The following is a 22,216-nucleotide window of genomic DNA, read 5'->3' on the forward strand; positions in this document are numbered from 1 at the left end:
ACCAGTTACAGCTGTAGTCTATACAGACCAGATACAGCTGTAGTCTATACAGACCAGTTACAGCTGTAGTCTATACAGTCTATACAGACCAGTTACAGTTGTAGTCTATACAGACCAGATACAGTTGTAGTCTATACAGTCTATACAGACCAGTTACAGCTGTAGTCTATACAGACCAGATACAGCTGTAGTCTATACAGACCAGTTACAGCTGTAGTCTATACAGTCTATACAGACCAGATACATCTGCAGTCCATACAGGCCAGATACAGCTGTAGTCTATAAAGACCAGATACAGCTGTAGTCTATACAGACCAGTTACAGCTGTAGTCTATACAGACCAGTTACAGATGTAGTCTATACAGTCTATACAGACCAGATACAGCTGTAGTCTATACAGTCTATACAGACTAGTTACAGCTGTAGTCTATACAGACCAGTTACAGCTGTAGTCTATACAGTCTATACAGACCAGTTACAGCTGTAGTCTATACAGACCAGATACAGCTGTAGTCTATACAGACCAGTTACAGCTGTAGTCTATACAGACCAGATACAGCTGTAGTCTATACAGTCTATACAGACCAGATACAGCTGTAGTCTACAGACCAGATACAGCTGTAGTCTATACAGACCAGTTACAGCTGTAGTCTATACAGACCAGTTACAGCTGTAGTCTATACAGACCAGTTACAGCTGTAGTCTATACAGACCAGTTACAGCTGTAGTCTATACAGTCTATACAGACCAGTTACAGCTGTAGTCTATACAGTCTATACAGACCAGATACAGCTGTAGTCTATACAGTCTATACAGACCAGTTACAGCTGTAGTCTATAAAGACCAGTTACAGCTGTAGTCTATACAGACCAGTTACAGCTGTAGTCTATACAGACCAGATACAGCTGTAGTCTATACAGACCAGATACAGCTGTAGTCTATACAGACCAGTTACAGCTGTAGTCTATACAGACCAGTTACAGCTGTAGTCTATACAGTCTATACAGACCAGTTACAACTGTAGTCTATACAGACCAGTTACAGCTGTAGTCTATACAGTCTATACAGACCAGATACAGCTGTAGTCTATACTGGGTCTATACTGTAGTCTATACAGTCTATACAGACCAGTTACAGCTGTAGTCTATACAGACCAGTTACAGCTGTAGTCTATACAGACCAGTTACAGCTGTAGTCTATACAGTCTATACAGACCAGTTACAGCTGTAGTCTATACAGACCAGATACAGCTGTAGTCTATACAGACCAGTTACAGCTGTAGTCTATACAGACCAGTTACAGCTGTAGTCTATACAGTCTATACAGACCAGTTACAGCTGTAGTCTATACAGTCTATACAGACCAGTTACAGTTGTAGTCTATACAGTCTATACAGACCAGTTACAGCTGTAGTCTATACAGACCAGATACAGCTGTAGTCTATACAGACCAGTTACAGTTGTAGTCTATACAGACCAGATACAGTTGTAGTCTATACAGTCTATACAGACCAGTTACAGCTGTAGTCTATACAGACCAGATACAGTTGTAGTCTATACAGTCTATACAGACCAGTTACAGCTGTAGTCTATACAGACCAGATACAGCTGTAGTCTATACAGACCAGTTACAGCTGTAGTCTATACAGACCAGTTACAGCTGTAGTCTATACAGTCTATACAGACCAGATACAGCTGTAGTCTATACAGACCAGATACAGCTGTAGTCTATACAGTCTATACAGAGGCCAGATACAGCTGTAGTCTATACAGACCAGATACAGATGTAGTCTATACAGACCAGTTACAGCTGTAGTCTATACAGTCTATACAGACCAGATACAGCTGTAGTCTATACATACCAGATACAGCTGTAGTCTATACAGTCTATACAGACCAGATACAGCTGTAGTCTATACAGTCTATACAGACCAGTTACAGCTGTAGTCTATACAGTCTATACAGACCAGATACATCTGCAGTCCATACAGACCAGATACAGCTGTAGTCTATACAGACCAGTTACAGATGTAGTCTATACAGACCAGTTACAGCTGTAGTCTATACAGACCAGTTACAGCTGTAGTCTATACAGACCAGATACAGCTGTAGTCTATACAGACCAGATACAGCTGTAGTCTATACAGACCAGTTACAGCTGTAGTCTATACAGACCAGATACAGCTGTAGTCTATACAGACCAGATACAGCTGTAGTCTATACAGACCAGTTACAGCTGTAGTCTATACAGACCAGTTACAGCTGTAGTCTATACAGACCAGTTACAGCTGTAGTCTATACAGTCTATACAGACCAGTTACAGCTGTAGTCTATACAGTCTATACAGACCAGATACAGCTGTAGTCTATACTGGGTCTATACTGTAGTCTATACAGTCTATACAGACCAGTTACAGCTGTAGTCTATACAGACCAGTTACAGCTGTAGTCTATACAGTCTATACAGACCAGTTACAGCTGTAGTCTATACAGACCAGATACAGCTGTAGTCTATACAGACCAGTTACAGCTGTAGTCTATACAGACCAGTTACAGCTGTAGTCTATACAGTCTATACAGACCAGTTACAGCTGTAGTCTATACAGTCTATACAGACCAGTTACAGTTGTAGTCTATACAGTCTATACAGACCAGTTACAGCTGTAGTCTATACAGACCAGATACAGCTGTAGTCTATACAGACCAGTTACAGTTGTAGTCTATACAGACCAGATACAGTTGTAGTCTATACAGTCTATACAGACCAGTTACAGCTGTAGTCTATACAGTCTATACAGACCAGTTACAGCTGTAGTCTATACAGACCAGTTACAGCTGTAGTCTATACAGACCAGATACAGCTGTAGTCTATACAGACCAGTTACAGCTGTAGTCTATACAGTCTATACAGACCAGATACAGCTGTAGTCTATACAGACCAGATACAGCTGTAGTCTATACAGTCTATACAGACCAGATACAGCTGTAGTCTATACAGTCTATACAGACCAGATACAGCTGTAGTCTATACAGTCTATACAGACCAGTTACAGCTGTAGTCTATACAGACCAGATACAGCTGTAGTCTATACAGACCAGTTACAGCTGTAGTCTATACAGTCTATACAGACCAGATACAGCTGTAGTCTATACTGGGTCTATACTGTAGTCTATACAGTCTATACAGACCAGTTACAGCTGTAGTCTATACAGACCAGTTACAGCTGTAGTCTATACAGACCAGTTACAGCTGTAGTCTATACAGACCAGTTACAGCTGTAGTCTATACAGACCAGATACAGCTGTAGTCTATACAGACCAGTTACAGCTGTAGTCTATACAGTCTATACAGACCAGTTACAGCTGTAGTCTATACAGTCTATACAGACCAGTTACAGTTGTAGTCTATACAGACCAGATACAGTTGTAGTCTATACAGTCTATACAGACCAGTTACAGCTGTAGTCTATACAGACCAGATACAGCTGTAGTCTATACAGACCAGATACAGCTGTAGTCTATACAGACCAGATACAGATGTAGTCTATACAGACCAGATACAGCTGTAGTCTATACAGACCAGATACAGCTGTAGTCTATACAGTCTATACAGACCAGATACAGCTGTAGTCTATACAGTCTATACAGACCAGATACAGCTGTAGTCTATACAGTCTATACAGACCAGTTACAGCTGTAGTCTATACAGACCAGATACAGATGTAGTCTATACAGACCAGTTACAGCTGTAGTCTATACAGTCTATACAGACCAGATACAGCTGTAGTCTATACAGACCAGATACAGCTGTAGTCTATACAGTCTATACAGACCAGATACAGCTGTAGTCTATACAGTCTATACAGACCAGTTACAGCTGTAGTCTATACAGTCTATACAGACCAGATACATCTGCAGTCCATACAGACCAGATACAGCTGTAGTCTATACAGACCAGTTACAGATGTAGTCTATACAGACCAGTTACAGCTGTAGTCTATACAGACCAGATACAGCTGTAGTCTATACAGTCTATACAGACCAGATACAGCTGTAGTCTATACAGACCAGATACAGCTGTAGTCTATACAGACCAGATACAGCTGTAGTCTATACAGACCTATACAGACCAGTTACAGCTGTAGTCTATTACAGACCAGTTACAGCTGTAGTCTATACAGACCAGTTACAGCTGTAGTCTAGTACAGTCTATACAGACCAGTTACAGCTGTAGTCTATACAGACCAGTTACAGCTGTAGTCTATACAGTCTATACAGACCAGTTACAGCTGTAGTCTATACTGGGTCTATAGTAGTCTATACAGTCTATACAGACCAGTTACAGCTGTAGTCTATACAGACCAGTTACAGCTGTAGTCTATACAGTCTATACAGACCAGTTACAGCTGTAGTCTATACAGACCAGATACAGCTGTAGTCTATACAGACCAGTTACAGCTGTAGTCTATACAGACCAGTTACAGCTGTAGTCTATACAGTCTATACAGACCAGTTACAGCTGTAGTCTATACAGTCTATACAGACCAGTTACAGTTGTAGTCTATACAGTCTATACAGACCAGTTACAGCTGTAGTCTATACAGACCAGATACAGCAGTCTATACAGACCAGTTACAGTTGTAGTCTATACAGACCAGATACAGTCTATACAGTCTATACAGACCAGATACAGCTGTAGTCTATACAGTCAGATACATACAGACCAGTTACAGCTGTAGTCTATACAGTCTATACATACAGCTGAGTCCAGTCTATACAGACCAGATACAGCTGTAGTCTATACAGTCTATACAGACCAGATGTAGTCTAGTCTATACAGACCAGTTACAGCTAGTCTATAGACCAGATACAGAGTCTATACAGACCAGTTACAGATGTAGTCTATACAGACCAGATACAGCTGTAGTCTATACAGACCAGATACAGCTGTAGTCTATACAGACCAGATACAGCTGTAGTCTATACAGTCTATACAGACCAGTTACAGCTGTAGTCTATACAGACCAGATACAGCTGTAGTCTATACAGTCTATACAGACCAGTTACAGCTGTAGTCTATACAGACCAGATACAGCTGTAGTCTATACAGTCTATACAGACCAGATACAGCTGTAGTCTATACAGACCAGATACAGATGTAGTCTATACAGACCAGATACAGCTGTAGTCTATACAGACCAGATACAGCTGTAGTCTATACAGTCTATACAGACCAGATACAGCTGTAGTCTATACAGTCTATACAGACCAGATACAGCTGTAGTCTATACAGTCTATACAGACCAGTTACAGCTGTAGTCTATACAGACCAGATACAGATGTAGTCTATACAGACCAGTTACAGCTGTAGTCTATACAGTCTATACAGACCAGTCTGTAGTCTATACAGACCAGATACAGCTGTAGTCTATACAGTCTATACAGACCAGATACAGCTGTAGTCTATACAGTCTATACAGACCAGTTACAGCTGTAGTCTAGTCTATACAGACCAGTTACATCTGTAGTCCATCAGATACAGCTGTAGTCTATACAGACCAGTTACAGATGTAGTCTATACAGACCAGTTACAGCTGTAGTCTATACAGACCAGATACAGCTGTAGTCTATACAGACCAGATACAGCTGTAGTCTATACAGACCAGTTACAGCAGCTAGTCTATACAGACCAGTAGTCTATACAGTCTATACAGACCAGAGTCCAGTTACAGCTGTAGTCTATACAGACCAGTTACAACTGTAGTCTATACAGACCAGTTACAGCTGTAGTCTATAGTCTATACAGACCAGATACAGCTGTAGTCTATACTGGGTCTATACTGTAGTCTATAGTCTATACAGACCAGTTACAGCTGTAGTCTATACAGACCAGTTACAGCTGTAGTCTATACAGACCAGATACAGCTGTAGTCTACAGACCAGATACAGCTGTACAGCTGTAGTCTATACAGTCTATACAGACCAGTTACAGCTGTAGTCTATACAGACCAGTTACAGCTGTAGTCTATACAGTCTATACAGACCAGATACAGCTGTAGTCTATACAGTCTATACAGACCAGATACAGCTGTAGTCTATACAGATACAGACCAGTTACAGCAGTCTATACAGACCACAGCTGTAGTCTATACAGACCATACAGCTGTAGTCTATACAGTCTATACAGACCAGTTACAGCTGTAGTCTATACAGTCTATACAGACCAGATACAGCTGTAGTCTATACAGTCAGACCAGTTACAGCTGTAGTCTATACAGACCAGTTACAGCTGTAGCTGTAGTCTATACATACAGACCAGTCTATACAGACCAGTTACAGCTGTAGTACAGACCAGTTACAGCTGTAGTCTATACAGTCTATACAGACCAGATACAGCTGTAGTCTATACTGACCAGTCTACAGCTGTAGTCTATACAGTCTATACAGACCAGTTACAGCTGTAGTCTATACAGCTGTAGTCTATACAGACCAGTTACAGCTGTAGTCTATACAGTCTATACAGACCAGTTACAGTTGTAGTCTATACAGACCAGACCAGATACAGCTGTAGTCTATACAGAGCTGTAGTCTATACAGACCAGTTACAGCTGTAGTCTCCATATACAGTCTATACAGACCAGTTACAGCTGTAGTCTATACAGACCAGTTACAGTAGTCTATACAGTCTATACAGACCAGATACAGCTGTAGTCTATACAGTCTATACAGACTAGTTACAGCTGTAGTCATACAGACCAGTTATACAGACCAGTTACAGCTGTAGTCTATACAGACCAGTTACAGCAGTTACAGCAGATGTAGTCTATACAGACCAGTTACAGCTGTAGTCTATACAGAGTCAGACCAGATACATCTGCAGTCTATACAGCTGCCAGATACAGCTGTAGTCTATAACAGACCAGTTACAGCTGTAGTCTATACAGTACAGCTGTAGTCTATACAGACCAGTTACACACCAGTCTGCAGTCTATACAGACCAGATACAGCTGTAGTCTATACAGTCTATACAGACCAGTTACAGCTGTAGTCTATACAGACCAGTTACAGCAGTCTATACAGACCAGTTACAGATGTAGTCTATACAGACCAGTTACAGCTGTAGTCTATACAGACCAGATACAGCTGTAGTCTATACAGACCAGTTACAGCTGTAGTCTATACAGACCAGATACAGCTGTAGTCTATACAGTCTATACAGACCAGATACAGCTGTAGTCTATACAGACCAGAGATACAGCTGTAGTCTATACAGACCAGTTACAGCTGTCTATACAGACCAGTTACAGTCTACATACAGCAGACCAGTTACAGCTGTAGTCTATACAGTCTATACAGACCAGATACAGCTGTAGTCTATACAGTCTATACAGACCAGTTACAGCTGTAGTCTATAAAGACCAGTTACAGCTGTAGTCTATACAGACCATACACAGTCTATACAGACCAGATACAGCAGTCTATACAGACCAGATACAGCTGTAGTCTATACAGACCAGTACAGCTGTAGTCTATAGACCAGTTACAGCTGTAGTCTATACAGACCAGTTACAGCTGTAGTCTATACAGACCAGTTACAGCTGTAGTCTATACAGACCCAGCTGTACAGTCTATACTGTAGTCTATACAGTCTATACAGACCAGTTACAGCTGTAGTCTATACAGACCAGTTACAGCTGTAGTCTATACAGACCAGTTACAGCTGTAGTCTATACAGACCAGTTACAGCTGTAGTCTATACAGACCAGATACAGCTGTAGTCTATACAGACCAGTTACAGCTGTAGTCTATACAGACCAGTTACAGCTGTAGTCTATACAGACCAGTTACAGCTGTAGTACAGTCTATACAGACCAGTTACAGCTGTAGTCTATACAGACCAGTTACAGCTGTAGTCTATACAGACCAGATACAGTTATACAGCTGTAGTCTATACAGTAGTCTATACAGTTACAGACCAGCTGTAGTCTATACAGACCAGATACAGCTGTAGTCTATACAGTCTATACAGACCAGTTACAGCTGTAGTCTATACAGTCTATACAGACCAGTTACAGCTGTAGTCTATACAGCTGTAGTCTATACAGTCTATATGCAGACCAGATACAGCTGTAGTCTATACAGTCTATACAGACCAGTTACAGCTGTAGTCTATACAGTCTATACAGACCAGTTACAGCTGTAGTCTATACAGACCAGATACAGCTGTAGTCTATACAGACCAGTTACAGCTGTAGTCTATAGTCATATACAGACCAGATACAGCTGTAGTCTATACAGACCAGTTACAGCTGTCTATAGTCTATACAGACCAGTTACAGCTGTAGTCTATACAGACCAGTTACAGCTCTATACAGACCAGATACAGCTACAGTCTATACAGACCAGTTACAGCTGTAGTCTATACAGCTGTAGTCTATACAGACCAGTTACAGTCTATACAGACCAGATACAGCTGTAGTCTATACAGACCAGTTACAGCTGTAGTCTATATACAGACAGTTACAGCTGTAGTCTATACAGATACAGCTGTAGTCTATACAGACCAGTTACAGCTGTAGTCTATACAGACCAGATACAGCTGTAGTCTATACAGACCAGTTACAGCTGTAGTCTATACAGACCAGTTACAGCTGTAGTCTATACAGACCAGTTACAGCTGTAGTCTATACAGACCAGATACAGCTGTAGTCTATACAGTCTATACAGACCAGATACAGCTGTAGTCTATACTGGGTCTATACAGACAGTCTATACACAGCTGTAGTCTAGTCTACAGACCAGTTACAGTCTATACAGTCTATACAGACCAGTTACAGCTGTAGTCTATACAGACCAGGCAGTCTACAGACCAGACCTGTAGTCTTACAGACAGTTACAGCTGTAGTCTATACAGTCTATACAGACCAGTTACAGCTGTAGTCTATACAGTCTATACAGACCAGTTACAGCTGTAGTCTATACAGACCATACAGCTGTAGTCTATACAGACCAGATACAGCTGTAGTCTATACAGTCTATACAGACCAGATACAGCTGTACAGTCTATACAGACCAGTTACAGCTGTAGTCTATACAGACCAGATACAGCTGAGTCTATACAGTCTATACAGACCAGTTACAGCTGTAGTCTATACAGACCAGATACAGCTGTAGTCTATACAGACCAGTTACAGCTGTAGTCTATACAGACCAGATACAGCTGTAGTCTACAGTCTATACAGACCAGATACAGCTGTAGTCTATACAGACCAGATACAGCTGTAGTCTATACAGTCTATAGCAGACAGACCAGATAGTCTATACAGACCAGTTACAGCTGTAGTCTATACAGTCTATACAGACCAGATACAGCTGTAGTCTATACAGACCAGATACAGATGTAGTCTATACAGACCAGTTACAGCTGTAGTCTATACAGTCTATACAGACCAGATACAGCTGTAGTCTATACAGACCAGATACAGCTGTAGTCTATACAGTCTATACAGACCAGTTACAGCTGTAGTCTATACAGTCTATACAGACCAGTTACAGCTGTAGTCTATACAGTCTATACAGACCAGATACATCTGCAGTCCATACAGACCAGATACAGCTGTAGTCTATACAGACCAGTTACAGATGTAGTCTATACAGACCAGTTACCTACAGTAGTCTATACAGACCAGATACAGCTGTAGTCTATACAGACCAGTTACAGCTGTAGTCTATACAGACCAGATACAGCTGTAGTCTATACAGACCAGATACAGCTGTAGTCTATACAGACCAGATACAGCAGTCTATACAGACCAGTTACAGCTGTAGTCTATACAGACCAGTTACAGCTGTAGTCTATACAGACCAGTTACAGCTGTAGTCTATACAGACCAGACAGCTGTAGTCTATACAGTCTATACAGACCAGTTACAACAGTCTATACAGACCAGTTACAGCTGTAGTCTATACAGTCTATACAGACCAGATACAGCTGTAGTCTATACTGGGTCTATACTGTAGTCTATACAGTCTGTATATACAGACCAGTTACAGCTGTAGTCTATACAGACCAGTTACAGCTGTAGTCTATACAGTCTATACAGACCAGTTACAGCTGTAGTCTATACAGACCAGATACAGCTGTAGTCTATACAGACCAGTTACAGCTGTAGTCTATACAGACAGACCAGTTACAGCTGTAGTCTATACAGTCTATACAGACCAGTTACAGCTGTAGTCTATACAGTCTATACAGACCAGTTACAGTTGTAGTCTATACAGTCTATACAGACCAGTTACAGCTGTAGTCTATACAGACCAGATACAGCTGTAGTCTATACAGACCAGTTACAGCTGTAGTCTATACAGACCAGATACAGCTGTAGTCTATACAGTCTATACAGACCAGTTACAGCTGTAGTCTATACAGACCAGTTACAGCTGTAGTCTATACAGACCAGTTACAGCTGTAGTCTATACAGTCTATACAGACCAGTTACAGCTGTAGTCTATACAGTCTATACAGACCAGATACAGCTGAATAGTCTATACAGTCTATACAGACCAGATACAGCTGTAGTCTATACAGTCTATACAGACCAGTTACAGCTGTAGTCTATACAGACCAGATACAGCCAGATACAGACCAGTTACAGCTGTAGTCTATACAGACCAGATACAGCTGTAGTCTATACAGACCAGATACAGCTGTAGTCTATACAGACCAGTTACAGCTGTAGTCTATACAGTCTATACAGACCAGTTACAGCTGTAGTCTACAGTCTATACAGACCAGATACAGCTGTAGTCTATACAGTCTATACAGACCAGTTACAGCTGTAGTCTATACAGACCAGATGTAGTCTATACAGTCTATACAGACCAGATACAGCTGTAGTCTACAGACCAGATACAGCTGTAGTCTATACAGACCAGATACAGCTGTAGTCTATACAGACCAGATACAGCTGTAGTCTATGTCTATATACAGCAGACCAGATACAGCTGTACAGTCCAGACAGATGTAGTCTGTAGTCTATACAGACCAGATACAGATGTAGTCTATACAGACCAGTTACAGCTGTAGTCTATACAGTCTATACAGACCAGATACAGCTGTAGTCTATACAGACCAGATACAGCTGTAGTCTATACAGTCTATACAGACCAGATACAGCTGTAGTCTATACAGTCTATACAGACCAGTTACAGCTGTAGTCTATACAGTCTATACAGACCAGATACAGCTGTAGTCCATACAGACCAGATACAGCTGTAGTCTACAGACCAGTTACAGATGTAGTCTATACAGACCAGTTACAGCTGTAGTCTATACAGACCAGATACAGCTGTAGTCTATACAGACCAGTTACAGCTGTAGTCTATACAGACCAGATACAGCTGTAGTCTATACAGACCAGATACAGCTGTAGTCTATACAGACCAGATACAGCTGTAGTCTATACAGACCATACAGCTGTAGTCTATACAGACCAGATACAGCTGTAGTCTATTACAGACCAGTTACAGCTGTAGTCTATACAGACCAGTTACAGCTGTAGTCTATACAGTCTATACAGACCAGTTACAGCTGTAGTCTATACAGACCAGTTACAGCTGTAGTCTATACAGTCTATACAGACCAGATACAGCTGTAGTCTATACAGACTGGGTCTATAGCTGTAGTCTATACAGTCTATACAGACCAGTTACAGCTGTAGTCTATACAGACCAGTTACAGCTGTAGTCTATAGTCTATACAGACCAGTTACAGCTGTAGTCTATACAGACCAGATACAGCTGTAGTCTATACAGACCAGTTACAGCTGTAGTCTATACAGACCAGTTACAGCTGTAGTCTATACAGTCTATACAGACCAGTTACAGCTGTAGTCTATACAGTCTATACAGACCAGTTACTAGTCTATACAGACCAGTTACAGCTGTAGTCTATACAGACCAGATACAGCTGTAGTCTATACAGACCAGTTACAGTTGTAGTCTATACAGTCTATACAGACCAGATACAGCTGTAGTCTATACAGACCAGATACAGCTGTAGTCTATACAGACCAGTTACAGCTGTAGTCTATACAGACCAGATACAGCTGTACAGTCTATACAGACCAGTTACAGCTGTAGTCTATACAGACCAGTACAGCTGTAGTCTATACAGACCAGATACAGCTGTATACAGACCAGATACAGCTGTAGTCTATACAGACCAGATACAGCTGTAGTCTATACAGACCAGTTACAGTTGTAGTCTATACAGACCAGATACAGTTGTAGTCTATACAGTCTATACAGACCAGATACAGCTGTAGTCTATACAGACCAGATACAGCTGTAGTCTATACAGACCAGTTAGCTGTAGTCTATACAGTCTATACAGACCAGATACAGCTGTAGTCTATACAGACCAGATACAGCTGTAGTCTATACAGACCAGATACAGCTGTAGTCTACAGTCTATACAGACCAGTTACAGCTACAGACCAGATACAGCTGTAGTCTATACAGACCAGATACAGCTGTAGTCTATACAGTCTATACAGACCAGATACAGCTGTAGTCTATACAGACCAGATACAGTCTATACAGCTGTAGTCTATACAGTCTATACAGACCAGTTACAGCTGTAGTCTATACAGACCAGATACAGCTGTAGTCTATACAGTCTATACAGACCAGTTACAGCTGTAGTCTATACAGTCTATACAGACCAGATACAGCTGTAGTCTATACAGACCAGATACAGCTGTAGTCTATACAGACCAGTTACAGCTGTAGTCTATACAGACCAGATACAGCTGTAGTCTATACAGTCTATACAGACCAGATACAGCTGTAGTCTATACAGTCTATACAGACCAGATACAGCTGTAGTCTATACAGACCAGATACAGCTGTATATATCTGGCTATTCAGGTGTAAACACACACACACACACACACACACACACACACACACACACACACACACACACACACACCCCCACTCACCAGCCCTGAACAGCGCCCCGGCAGCGTAATGCATGGTGAGTGCGTGGATCAGCTGTCTGGCTGTAGTACAGAGCGGTCCTCTGTCGAACAGGGAGAACGACAACGGCGTGTGATCCGAGGCGATGTAGAGCTTCAGAGAGGCGTGGACGCTGACCAACATGTCGACCGGCTGAATGACCAGGCGCTGCAGCCTCAGAGGGCGCACCAGGGCTGGGATGGACTGAAGGACGGTCTCCGGGAGCAGGGGACCCCCGTAGCGCTCCGAGGGGTTAGGGCCCGGGGAAGGGGCCAGGGCTGAGTCTGGGATGTAGGTGTGAAACAGAGTCTTGATGTAGTAGACGAAGGTGTCCTCTAGGTAGAGACGGGCTGGTTTGATGTGGAAGGTCAGCTGGTCCACACTGTAGCCCTCCCTGTAGGAAATACAAGACCCCAGTCAGTGACAACAGAACAGGGGCAGTTTTACCTCAACCAGCAGCAGGCTATTGAACAGAGGAGAGCCAGAGGACTCAACGTGGGATACATGGCATGTCTGGACGGTGTCTCATAAAGGGGATACATGGCATGTCTGGACGGTGTCTCAACATGGGATACATGGCATGTCTGGACGGTGTCTCAACATGGGATACATGGCATGTCTGGACGGTGTCTCAACATGGGATACATGGCATGTCTGGACGGTGTCTCAACATGGGATACATGGCATGTCTGGACGGTGTCTCACAAGGGGATACATGGCATGTCTGGACGGTGTCTCAACATGGGATACATGGCATGTCTGGACGGTGTCTCAACATGGGATACATGGCATGTCTGGACGGTGTCTCAACATGGGATACATGGCATGTCTGGACGGTGTCTCAACATGGGATACATGGCATGTCTGGACGGTGTCTCAACATGGGATACATGGCATGTCAGTACGGTGTCTCACAAGGGACAATGATGGAAAGATCTGCTCTGTCTGCTCACATTCCCTTGTACTGTAATAACGATGCTGTATTAATGATGCTGTATTAATGATGCTATATTAATGATGCTGTATTAATGATGCTGTATTAATGATGCTGTATTAATGATGCTGTAATAATGATGACGATGCTGTATTAATGATGCTGTATTAATGATGCTGTATTAATGATGCTATATTAATGATGCTGTATTAATGATGCTGTATTAATGATGCTGTATTAATGATGCTATATTAATGATGCTGTATTAATGATGCTATATTAATGATGCTGTATTAATGATGCTATATTAATGATGCTGTATTAATGATGCTGTAATAATGATGCTGTATTAATGATGCTGTATTAATGATGCTGTATTTGATGCTGTATTAATGATGCTGTATTAATTATGCTATATTAATGATGCTGTATTAATGATGATGTATTAATGATGCTGTATTAATGATGATGTATTAATGATACTGTATTAATGATGCTGTATTAATGATGCTGTATTAATGATGCTGTATTAATGATGCTGTATTAATGATGCTGTATTAATGATGCTGTATTAATGATGCTGTATTAATGATACTGTATTAATGATGTTGTATTAATAATGTTGTATTAATGATGCTGTAATGATACTGTATTAATGATGCTGTATTAATGATGCTATATTAATGATACTGTATTAATGATGCTGTATTAATGATGCTATATTAATGATGCTGTATTAATGATGCTGTATTAATGATGCTGTATTAATGATGCTGTATTAATGATGCTGTATTAATGATGCTGTATTAATGATGCTGTAATAATGATGCTGTATTAATGATGCTGTATTAATGATGCTGTATTAATGATGCTGTATTAATGATGCTGTATTAATGATGCTGTATTAATGATGCTGTATTAATGATGCTATATTAATGATGCTGTATTAATGATGCTGTATTAATGATGCTGTATTAATGATGCTGTATTAATGATGCTGTATTAATGATGCTGTATTAATGATGCTGTATTAATGATACTGTATTAATGATGCTGTATTAATGATGCTGTATTAATGATGCTGTAATGATACTGTATTAATGATGCTGTATTAATGATGCTGTATTAATGATGCTGTATTAATGATGCTGTATTAATGATGCTGTATTAATGATGCTGTATTAATGATGCTGTATTAATGATGCTGTATTAATGATGCTGTATTAATGATGCTATATTAATGATGCTGTATTAATGACGATGATGCTGTAATAATGATGCTGTATTAATTATGCTATATTAATGATGCTGTATTAATGATGATGTATTAATGATGCTGTATTAATGATGATGTATTAATGATACTGTATTAATGATGCTGTATTAATGATGCTATATTAATGATGCTGTATTAATGATGCTGTATTAATGATGCTGTATTAATGATGCTGTATTAATGATGCTGTATTAATGATACTGTATTAATGATGCTGTATTAATGATGCTATATTAATGATGCTGTATTAATGACGATGATGCTGTAATAATGATGCTGTATTAATTATGCTGTATTAATGATGATGTATTAATGATGATGATGCTGTATTAATGACGCTGTATTAATGATGCTGTAATGATGGTGCTGTATTAATGATGCTGTATTGATGGTGCTGTATTAATGATGCTGTATTAATAATGCTGTATTAATGATGCTGTAATGATGGTGCTGTATTAATGATGCTGTAATGATACTGTATTAATGATGCTGTAATAAGGATGCTGTATTAATGATGCTGTAATGATGGTGCTGTATTAATGATGCTGTATTAATGATGATGTATTAATGATGATGTATTAATGATACTGTATTAATGATGTTGTATTAATAATGTTGTATTAATGATACTGTATTAATGATGCTGTAATAAGGATGCTGTAATGATGATGCTGTATTAATGATGGCGATGCTGTATGAATGATGCTGCATTAATGATGATGATGCAGTATGAATGTATTAATAATGCTGTATTAATGATGATGATGCTGTATTAATGATGCTGTATTAATGATGCTGTATTAATGATGATGACGCTGTATTAATGATGCTGTATTAAAGATGCTGTATTAATGATGATGACGCTGTATTAAAGATGCTGTATTAATGATGCTGTATTAATGATAATGATGCTGTATTAATGATGATGATGCTGTATTAATGATGCTGTATTAATGATGATGACGCTGTATTAAAGATGCTGTATTAATGATGCTGTATTAATGATGATGATGCTGTATTAATGTTAATGATGCTGTAGTATTAAAGATGCTGTATTCATGATGCTGCATTAATTATGCTGTATTAATGATGCTGTATAGTTGGTATTGGTATTACTTCCATGGCCAATAAAGAGATGACATGGTATTATACCTGTCCAAGGTGAGCCCCAGCTGGAGGAAGCACGACGCCTTAAACTCCTCCAGGGCCTGTAGTGAGGTGGTGGGGTTGGCATCGCTGGTCCAGGGGGGGAGGGGCTCCACACACTGCTCCTGGCACAACAACACTGGGAAGTGGAAGCTGGCACGGTTATACAGCTGGTTATCCACCTGGAAGAGAACAGAGGAATATCTAGTTAGTGTAGCTCTATACTGTAGTTATCCACCTGGAAGAGAACAGAGGAATATCTAGTTAGTGTAGATCTATACTGTAGTTATACAGCTGGTTATCCACCTGGAAGAGAACAGGGGAATATCTAGTTAGTGTAGATCTATACTGTAGTTATATAGCTGGTTATCCACCTGGAAGAGAACAGGGGAATATCTAGTTAGTGTAGATCTATACGGTAGTTATCCACCTGGAAGAGAACAGAGGAATATCTAGTTAGTGTAGATCTATACTCTAGTTATCCACCTGGAAGAGAACAGAGGAATATCTAGTTAGTGTAGCTCTATACTGTAGTTATCCACCTGGAAGAGAACAGAGGAATATCTAGTTAGTGTAGATCTATACTGTAGTTATCCACCTGGAAGAGAACAGAGGAATATCTAGTTAGTGTAGATCTATACTGTAGTTATACAGCTGGAAGAGAACAGAGGAATATCTAGTTAGTGTAGCTCTATACTGTAGTTATGCAGCTGGAAGAGAACATTAGTTAATATCTAGTTAATATAGATATATATAGTGTAGATCTATACTGTAGTTATCCAGCTGGAAGAGAACAGAGGAATATCTAGTTAGTGTAGATCTATACTGTAGTTATCCACCTGGAAGAGAACAGAGGAATATCTAGTTAATATAGATATATATACTGTAGCTCTATACTGTAGTTATCCACCTGGAAGAGAACAGAGGAATATCTATTTAGTGTAGCTCTATACTGTAGTTATCCACCTGGAAGAGAACAGAGGAATATCTAGTTAGTGTAGCTCTATACTGTAGTTATACAGCTGGTTATCCACCTGGAAGAGAACAGAGGAATATCTAGTTAGTGTATATCTATACTGTAGTTATCCACCTGGAAGAGAACAGAGGAATATCTAGTTAATGTAGATCTATACTGTAGTTATCCACCTGGAAGAGAACATCTAGTTAATATCTAGTTAATATAGATATATATAGTGTAGATCTATACTGTAGTTATCCACCTGGAAGAGAACAGAGGAATATCTAGTTAATGTAGATCTATACTGTAGTTATACAGCTGGAAGAGAACAGAGGAATATCTAGTTAGTGTAGATCTATACTGTAGTTATCCACCTGGAAGAGAACAGAGGAATATCTAGTTAATGTAGATCTATACTGTAGTTATCCACCTGGAAGAGAACATCTAGTTAATATAGATATATATAGTGTAGATCTATACTCTAGTTATGCACCTGGAAGAGAACATCTAGTTAATATAGATATATATAGTGTAGATCTATACTGTAGTTATCCACCTGGAAGAGAACATCTAGTTAATATCTAGTTAATATAGATATATATAGTGTAGATCTATACTGTAGTTATCCACCTGGAAGAGAACAGAGGAATATATAGATATATATAGTGTAGATCTATACTGTAGTTATCCACCTGGAAGAGAACATCTAGTTAATATAGATATATATAGTGTAGATCTATACTGTAGTTATCCACCTGGAAGAGAACATCTAGTTAATATCTAGTTAATATAGATATATATAGTGTAGATCTATACTGTAGTTATCCACCTGGAAGAGAACATCTAGTTAATATAGATATATATAGTGTAGATCTATACTGTAGTTATCCACCTGGAAGAGAACATCTAGTTAATATATAGATATATATAGTGTAGATCTATACTGTAGTTATCCACCTGGAAGAGAACATCTAGTTAATATAGATATATATAGTGTAGATCTATACTGTAGTTATCCACCTGGAAGAGAACAGAGGAATATATAGATATATATAGTGTAGATCTATACTGTAGTTATCCACCTGGAAGAGAACATCTAGTTAATATAGATATATATAGTGTAGATCTATACTGTAGTTATGCACCTGGAAGAGAACATCTAGTTAATATAGATATATATAGTGTAGATCTATACTGTAGTTATGCACCTGGAAGAGAACATCTAGTTAATATAGATATATATAGTGTAGATCTATACTGTAGTTATGCACCTGGAAGAGAACATCTAGTTAATATAGATATATATAGTGTAGATCTATACTGTAGTTATCCACCTGGAAGAGAACATCTAGTTAATATCTAGTTAATATAGATATATATAGTGTAGATCTATACTGTAGTTATGCACCTGGAAGAGAACATCTAGTTAATATAGATATATATAGTGTAGATCTATACTGTAGTTATCCACCTGGAAGAGAACATCTAGTTAATATCTAGTTAATATAGATATATATAGTGTAGATCTATACTGCACACAGGAAGATATTTAGATGGCTGAAGCAGGAAATGTACCTTTTCTAGTTGTCTATTTTACAGAAGACGTTCTGTGTTATTTCACAGTCAATGAAGAGATAAAAGCCTCCGTGTTGCTCCTGTGCTTTACTCCTTCAGGCAGATACACTGTTTTGGCTGAAACAGCCTTCGTCAGGTGACCTATACATAGTCAGGTGACCTATACATAGTCTTCGTCAGGTGACCTATAAACAGCCTTCGTCAGGTGACCTATAAAACAGCCTTCGTCAGGTGACCTATAAACAGCCTTCATCAGGTGACCTATAAACAGTCTTCATCAGGTGACCTATAAACAGCCTTCGTCAGGTGACCTATAAACAGCCTTCGTCAGGTGACCTATAAACAGTCTTCGTCAGGTGACCTATAAACAGTCTTCGTCAGGTGACCTATAAACAGTCTTCGTCAGGTGACCTATACATAGTCTTCGTCAGGTGACCTATACATAGTCTTCGTCAGGTGACCTATAAACAGCCTTCATCAGGTGACCTATACATAGTCTTCGTCAGGTGACCTATACATAGTCTTCGTCAGGTGACCTATAAACAGCCTTCGTCAGGTGACCTATAAACAGTCTTCGTCAGGTGACCTATAAACCCCCTTCGTCAGGTGACCTATAAACAGTCTTTGTCAGGTGACCTATAAACAGCCTTCGTCAGATGACCTATAAACCCCCTTCGTCAGGTGACCTATAAACAGCCTTCGTCAGATGACCTATAAACCCCTTTCGTCAGGTGACCTATAAACAGCCTATGAGTCGACCCACCTGCAGGCTGGCACAGTGGACTTCGACCAGACAGGCCTCTCCCATCCCGGCGGTGACCAGCCCCATGCCAGAGTCACCCAGACGGGCAGGACACAGGTTCAGTAGCAGTTTGGACAGAGTCAGCCTCAAGAGCTCCACGGAACCCGAACGACTGGTGATGTCATCACTCAGCGACACACTGGCCTCGCTCAGCAACACCCTGAACGCCAGCTTCCGATTGGACGTCCTGAGAGACAGATACCAATCAGTTATGTTGATCCTTTAAAATCAATGCAAAAGGGATTGCTGGGGTTTACACAGAACGGGGGTTACAGCGCCCCCCCGTGGTGAAAGACAATATGTCCGGCATCCTTTGTCAGGGTGAACTATGACCTGCTAATGTTGTTATAATTAACTGTTCATCATTATCAATTATACATTAAAACAAACCAAAAATCATATATTTTAATATCATACAAATATATTGTATTGTTTGTCTCTCCTGTAGTAGGGTTAAAGGTTATGGGTTAAAGATTAGGGGTTAGAGGTTAGGTTAAAGGTTATGGGTTAGAGATTAGGGGTTAGAGGTTAGGTTAAAGGTTATGGGTTAAAGATTAGGGGTTAGAGGTTAGGTTAAAGGTTATGGGTTAAAGATTAGGGGTTAGAGGTTAGGTTAAAGGTTATGGGTTAAAGATTAGGGGTTAGAGGTTAGGTTAAAGGTTATGGGTTAAAGATTAGGGGTTAGAGGTTAGGTTAAAGGTTATGGGTTAGAGATTAGGGGTTAGAGGTTAGGTTAAAGGTTATGGGTTAAAGATTAGGGTTAGAGGTTAGGTTAAAGGTTATGGGTTAAAGATTAGGGGTTAGAGGTTAGGTTAAAGGTTATGGGTTAAAGATTAGGGGTTAGAGGTTAGGTTAAAGGTTATGGGTTAAAGATTAGGGGTTAGAGGTTAGGTTAAAGGTTATGGGTTAAAGATTAGGGGTTAGAGGTTAGGTTAAAGGTTATGGGTTAGAGATTGGGGGTTAGAGGTTAGGGTTAGGGTTAAGGTTATGGGTTAGAGGTTGGTGGTTAGGAGTTGGGGATTAGAGGTTATGGGTTAGAGTTTGGGGTTAGAGGTTAGGCGTTAGGGGTTGGTGGTTAGGGGTTAAAGGTTAGGGGGTTAGAGGTTGGGGGTTGGTGGTTAGGGGTTAAAGGTTAGGATTAGAGGTTGGTGGTTAGGGTTAAAGGTTAGGGGTTAGAGGTTGGGGGTTGAGGTTAGGGGTTAAAGGTTAGGGATTAGAGATTGGGGTTAGAGGTTAGGGGTTAGAGTTGGGGGTTGGTGGTTAGGGGGTTAAAGGTTAGGGGTTAGAGGTTGGTGGTTAGAGGTTAGTGGTTAGAGGTTGGGGTTGGTGGTTAGGGGTTAGAGGTTGGGGGTTGGTGGTTAGGGGTTGGGGGGGTTAGAGGTTAGGCGTTAGAGTTTGGGGGTTGGTGGTTAGGGGTTAAAGGTTAGGGGTTAGAGGTTAGAGGTTGGTGGTTAGGGGTTAGGGTTAGAGGTTGGGGGTTAGAGGTTGGGGGTTGGTGGTTGGGGTTAGAGGTTGGGGGTTAGAGGTTAGGGGTTGGGGATTAGGGGGGTGATTAGAGGTTTGGTTGGTGGTTAGAAGATGGGGGTTGGTTTGTTAGGGTTAGAGGTTGGGGGTTGTTTGTTAGGGTTAGGGGTTAGGGTTAGAGTTTAGGGGTTGGGGATTAGAGGATGGAGTTAGAGGTTAGGGGTTAGAGGGGGTTAGAGGTTAGGGGTTAGAGGTTAGGGTTAGAGGTTAGGGGTTAGAGGTTAGAGGTTAGGGGTTGGTGGTTAGGGGTTAGAGGTTGGGGATTAGAGGTTGGGGTTAGAGGTTAGGGGTTAGAGGTTAGGGGTTAGAGGTTAGGGGTTGGTGGTTGGGGGTTGGTGGTTAGGGGTTAGAGGTTGGGGGTTGGTGGTTGGGGGTTGGTGGTTGGGGGTTAGAGGTTGGGGGTTGGGGGTTAGAGGTTAGGGGTTGGTGGTTAGGGGGGGTTGGTGGTTAGGGGTTAGAGGTTGGGGGTTAGAGGTTAGGGATTAGAGGTTAGGGGTTAGAGGTTAGGGGTTAGAGGTTGGGGGTTAGAGGTTGGGTTAGGGGTTGGGGTTGGGGGTTGGTGGTTAGGGGTTAAGGTTGGGGTTAGAGGTTGGTTGGTTAGGGGTTAAAGGTTAGGGGTTAGAGGTTGGGGGTTGGTGGTTAGGGGTTGAGGTTAGGGATTAGAGGTTGGGGGTTGGTGGTTAGGGGTTAGAGTTGGGGGTTGGTGGTTAGGGGTTAAAGGTTAGAGGTTGGTGGTTAGAGGTTAGTGGTTAGAGGTTGGGGGTTGGTGGTTAGGGGTTAGAGGTTGGGGGTTGGTGGTTAGGGGTTAGAGGTTGGGGGTTAGAGGTTAGGGTTAGAGTTTGGGGTTGGTGGTTAGGGGTTAAAGGTTAGGGGTTAGAGGTTGGGGGTGGTTAGGGGTTAGAGGTTGGGGGTTAGAGGTTGGGGGTTTGGTTAGGGGTTAGAGGTTGGGGTTAGGGTTAGGGTTGGGGATTAGGGGTTGGGGG

General features: G+C 40.7%; 1 protein-coding gene across 1 annotated transcript in view; it reads right to left on the reverse strand.

The window, feature by feature from the left end:
* Positions 1-22,216, reverse strand: part of LOC115116098 (intermembrane lipid transfer protein VPS13B-like) — a 53,596-nt gene that overhangs the window by 21,849 nt on the left and 9,531 nt on the right. The window contains exons 4-6 of the mRNA XM_065027293.1: positions 19,671-19,896; positions 16,381-16,556; positions 13,003-13,412 (exon numbers count right to left, since the gene is read on the reverse strand). Coding sequence (XP_064883365.1) covers positions 13,003-13,412; positions 16,381-16,556; positions 19,671-19,896 — 812 coding nt within the window. The remainder of the gene's footprint in view (positions 1-13,002; positions 13,413-16,380; positions 16,557-19,670; positions 19,897-22,216) is intronic.

This window comes from Oncorhynchus nerka, linkage group LG14 (assembly GCF_034236695.1).
Source record: "Oncorhynchus nerka isolate Pitt River linkage group LG14, Oner_Uvic_2.0, whole genome shotgun sequence".
NCBI classification, from domain to species: domain Eukaryota; kingdom Metazoa; phylum Chordata; class Actinopteri; order Salmoniformes; family Salmonidae; genus Oncorhynchus; species Oncorhynchus nerka.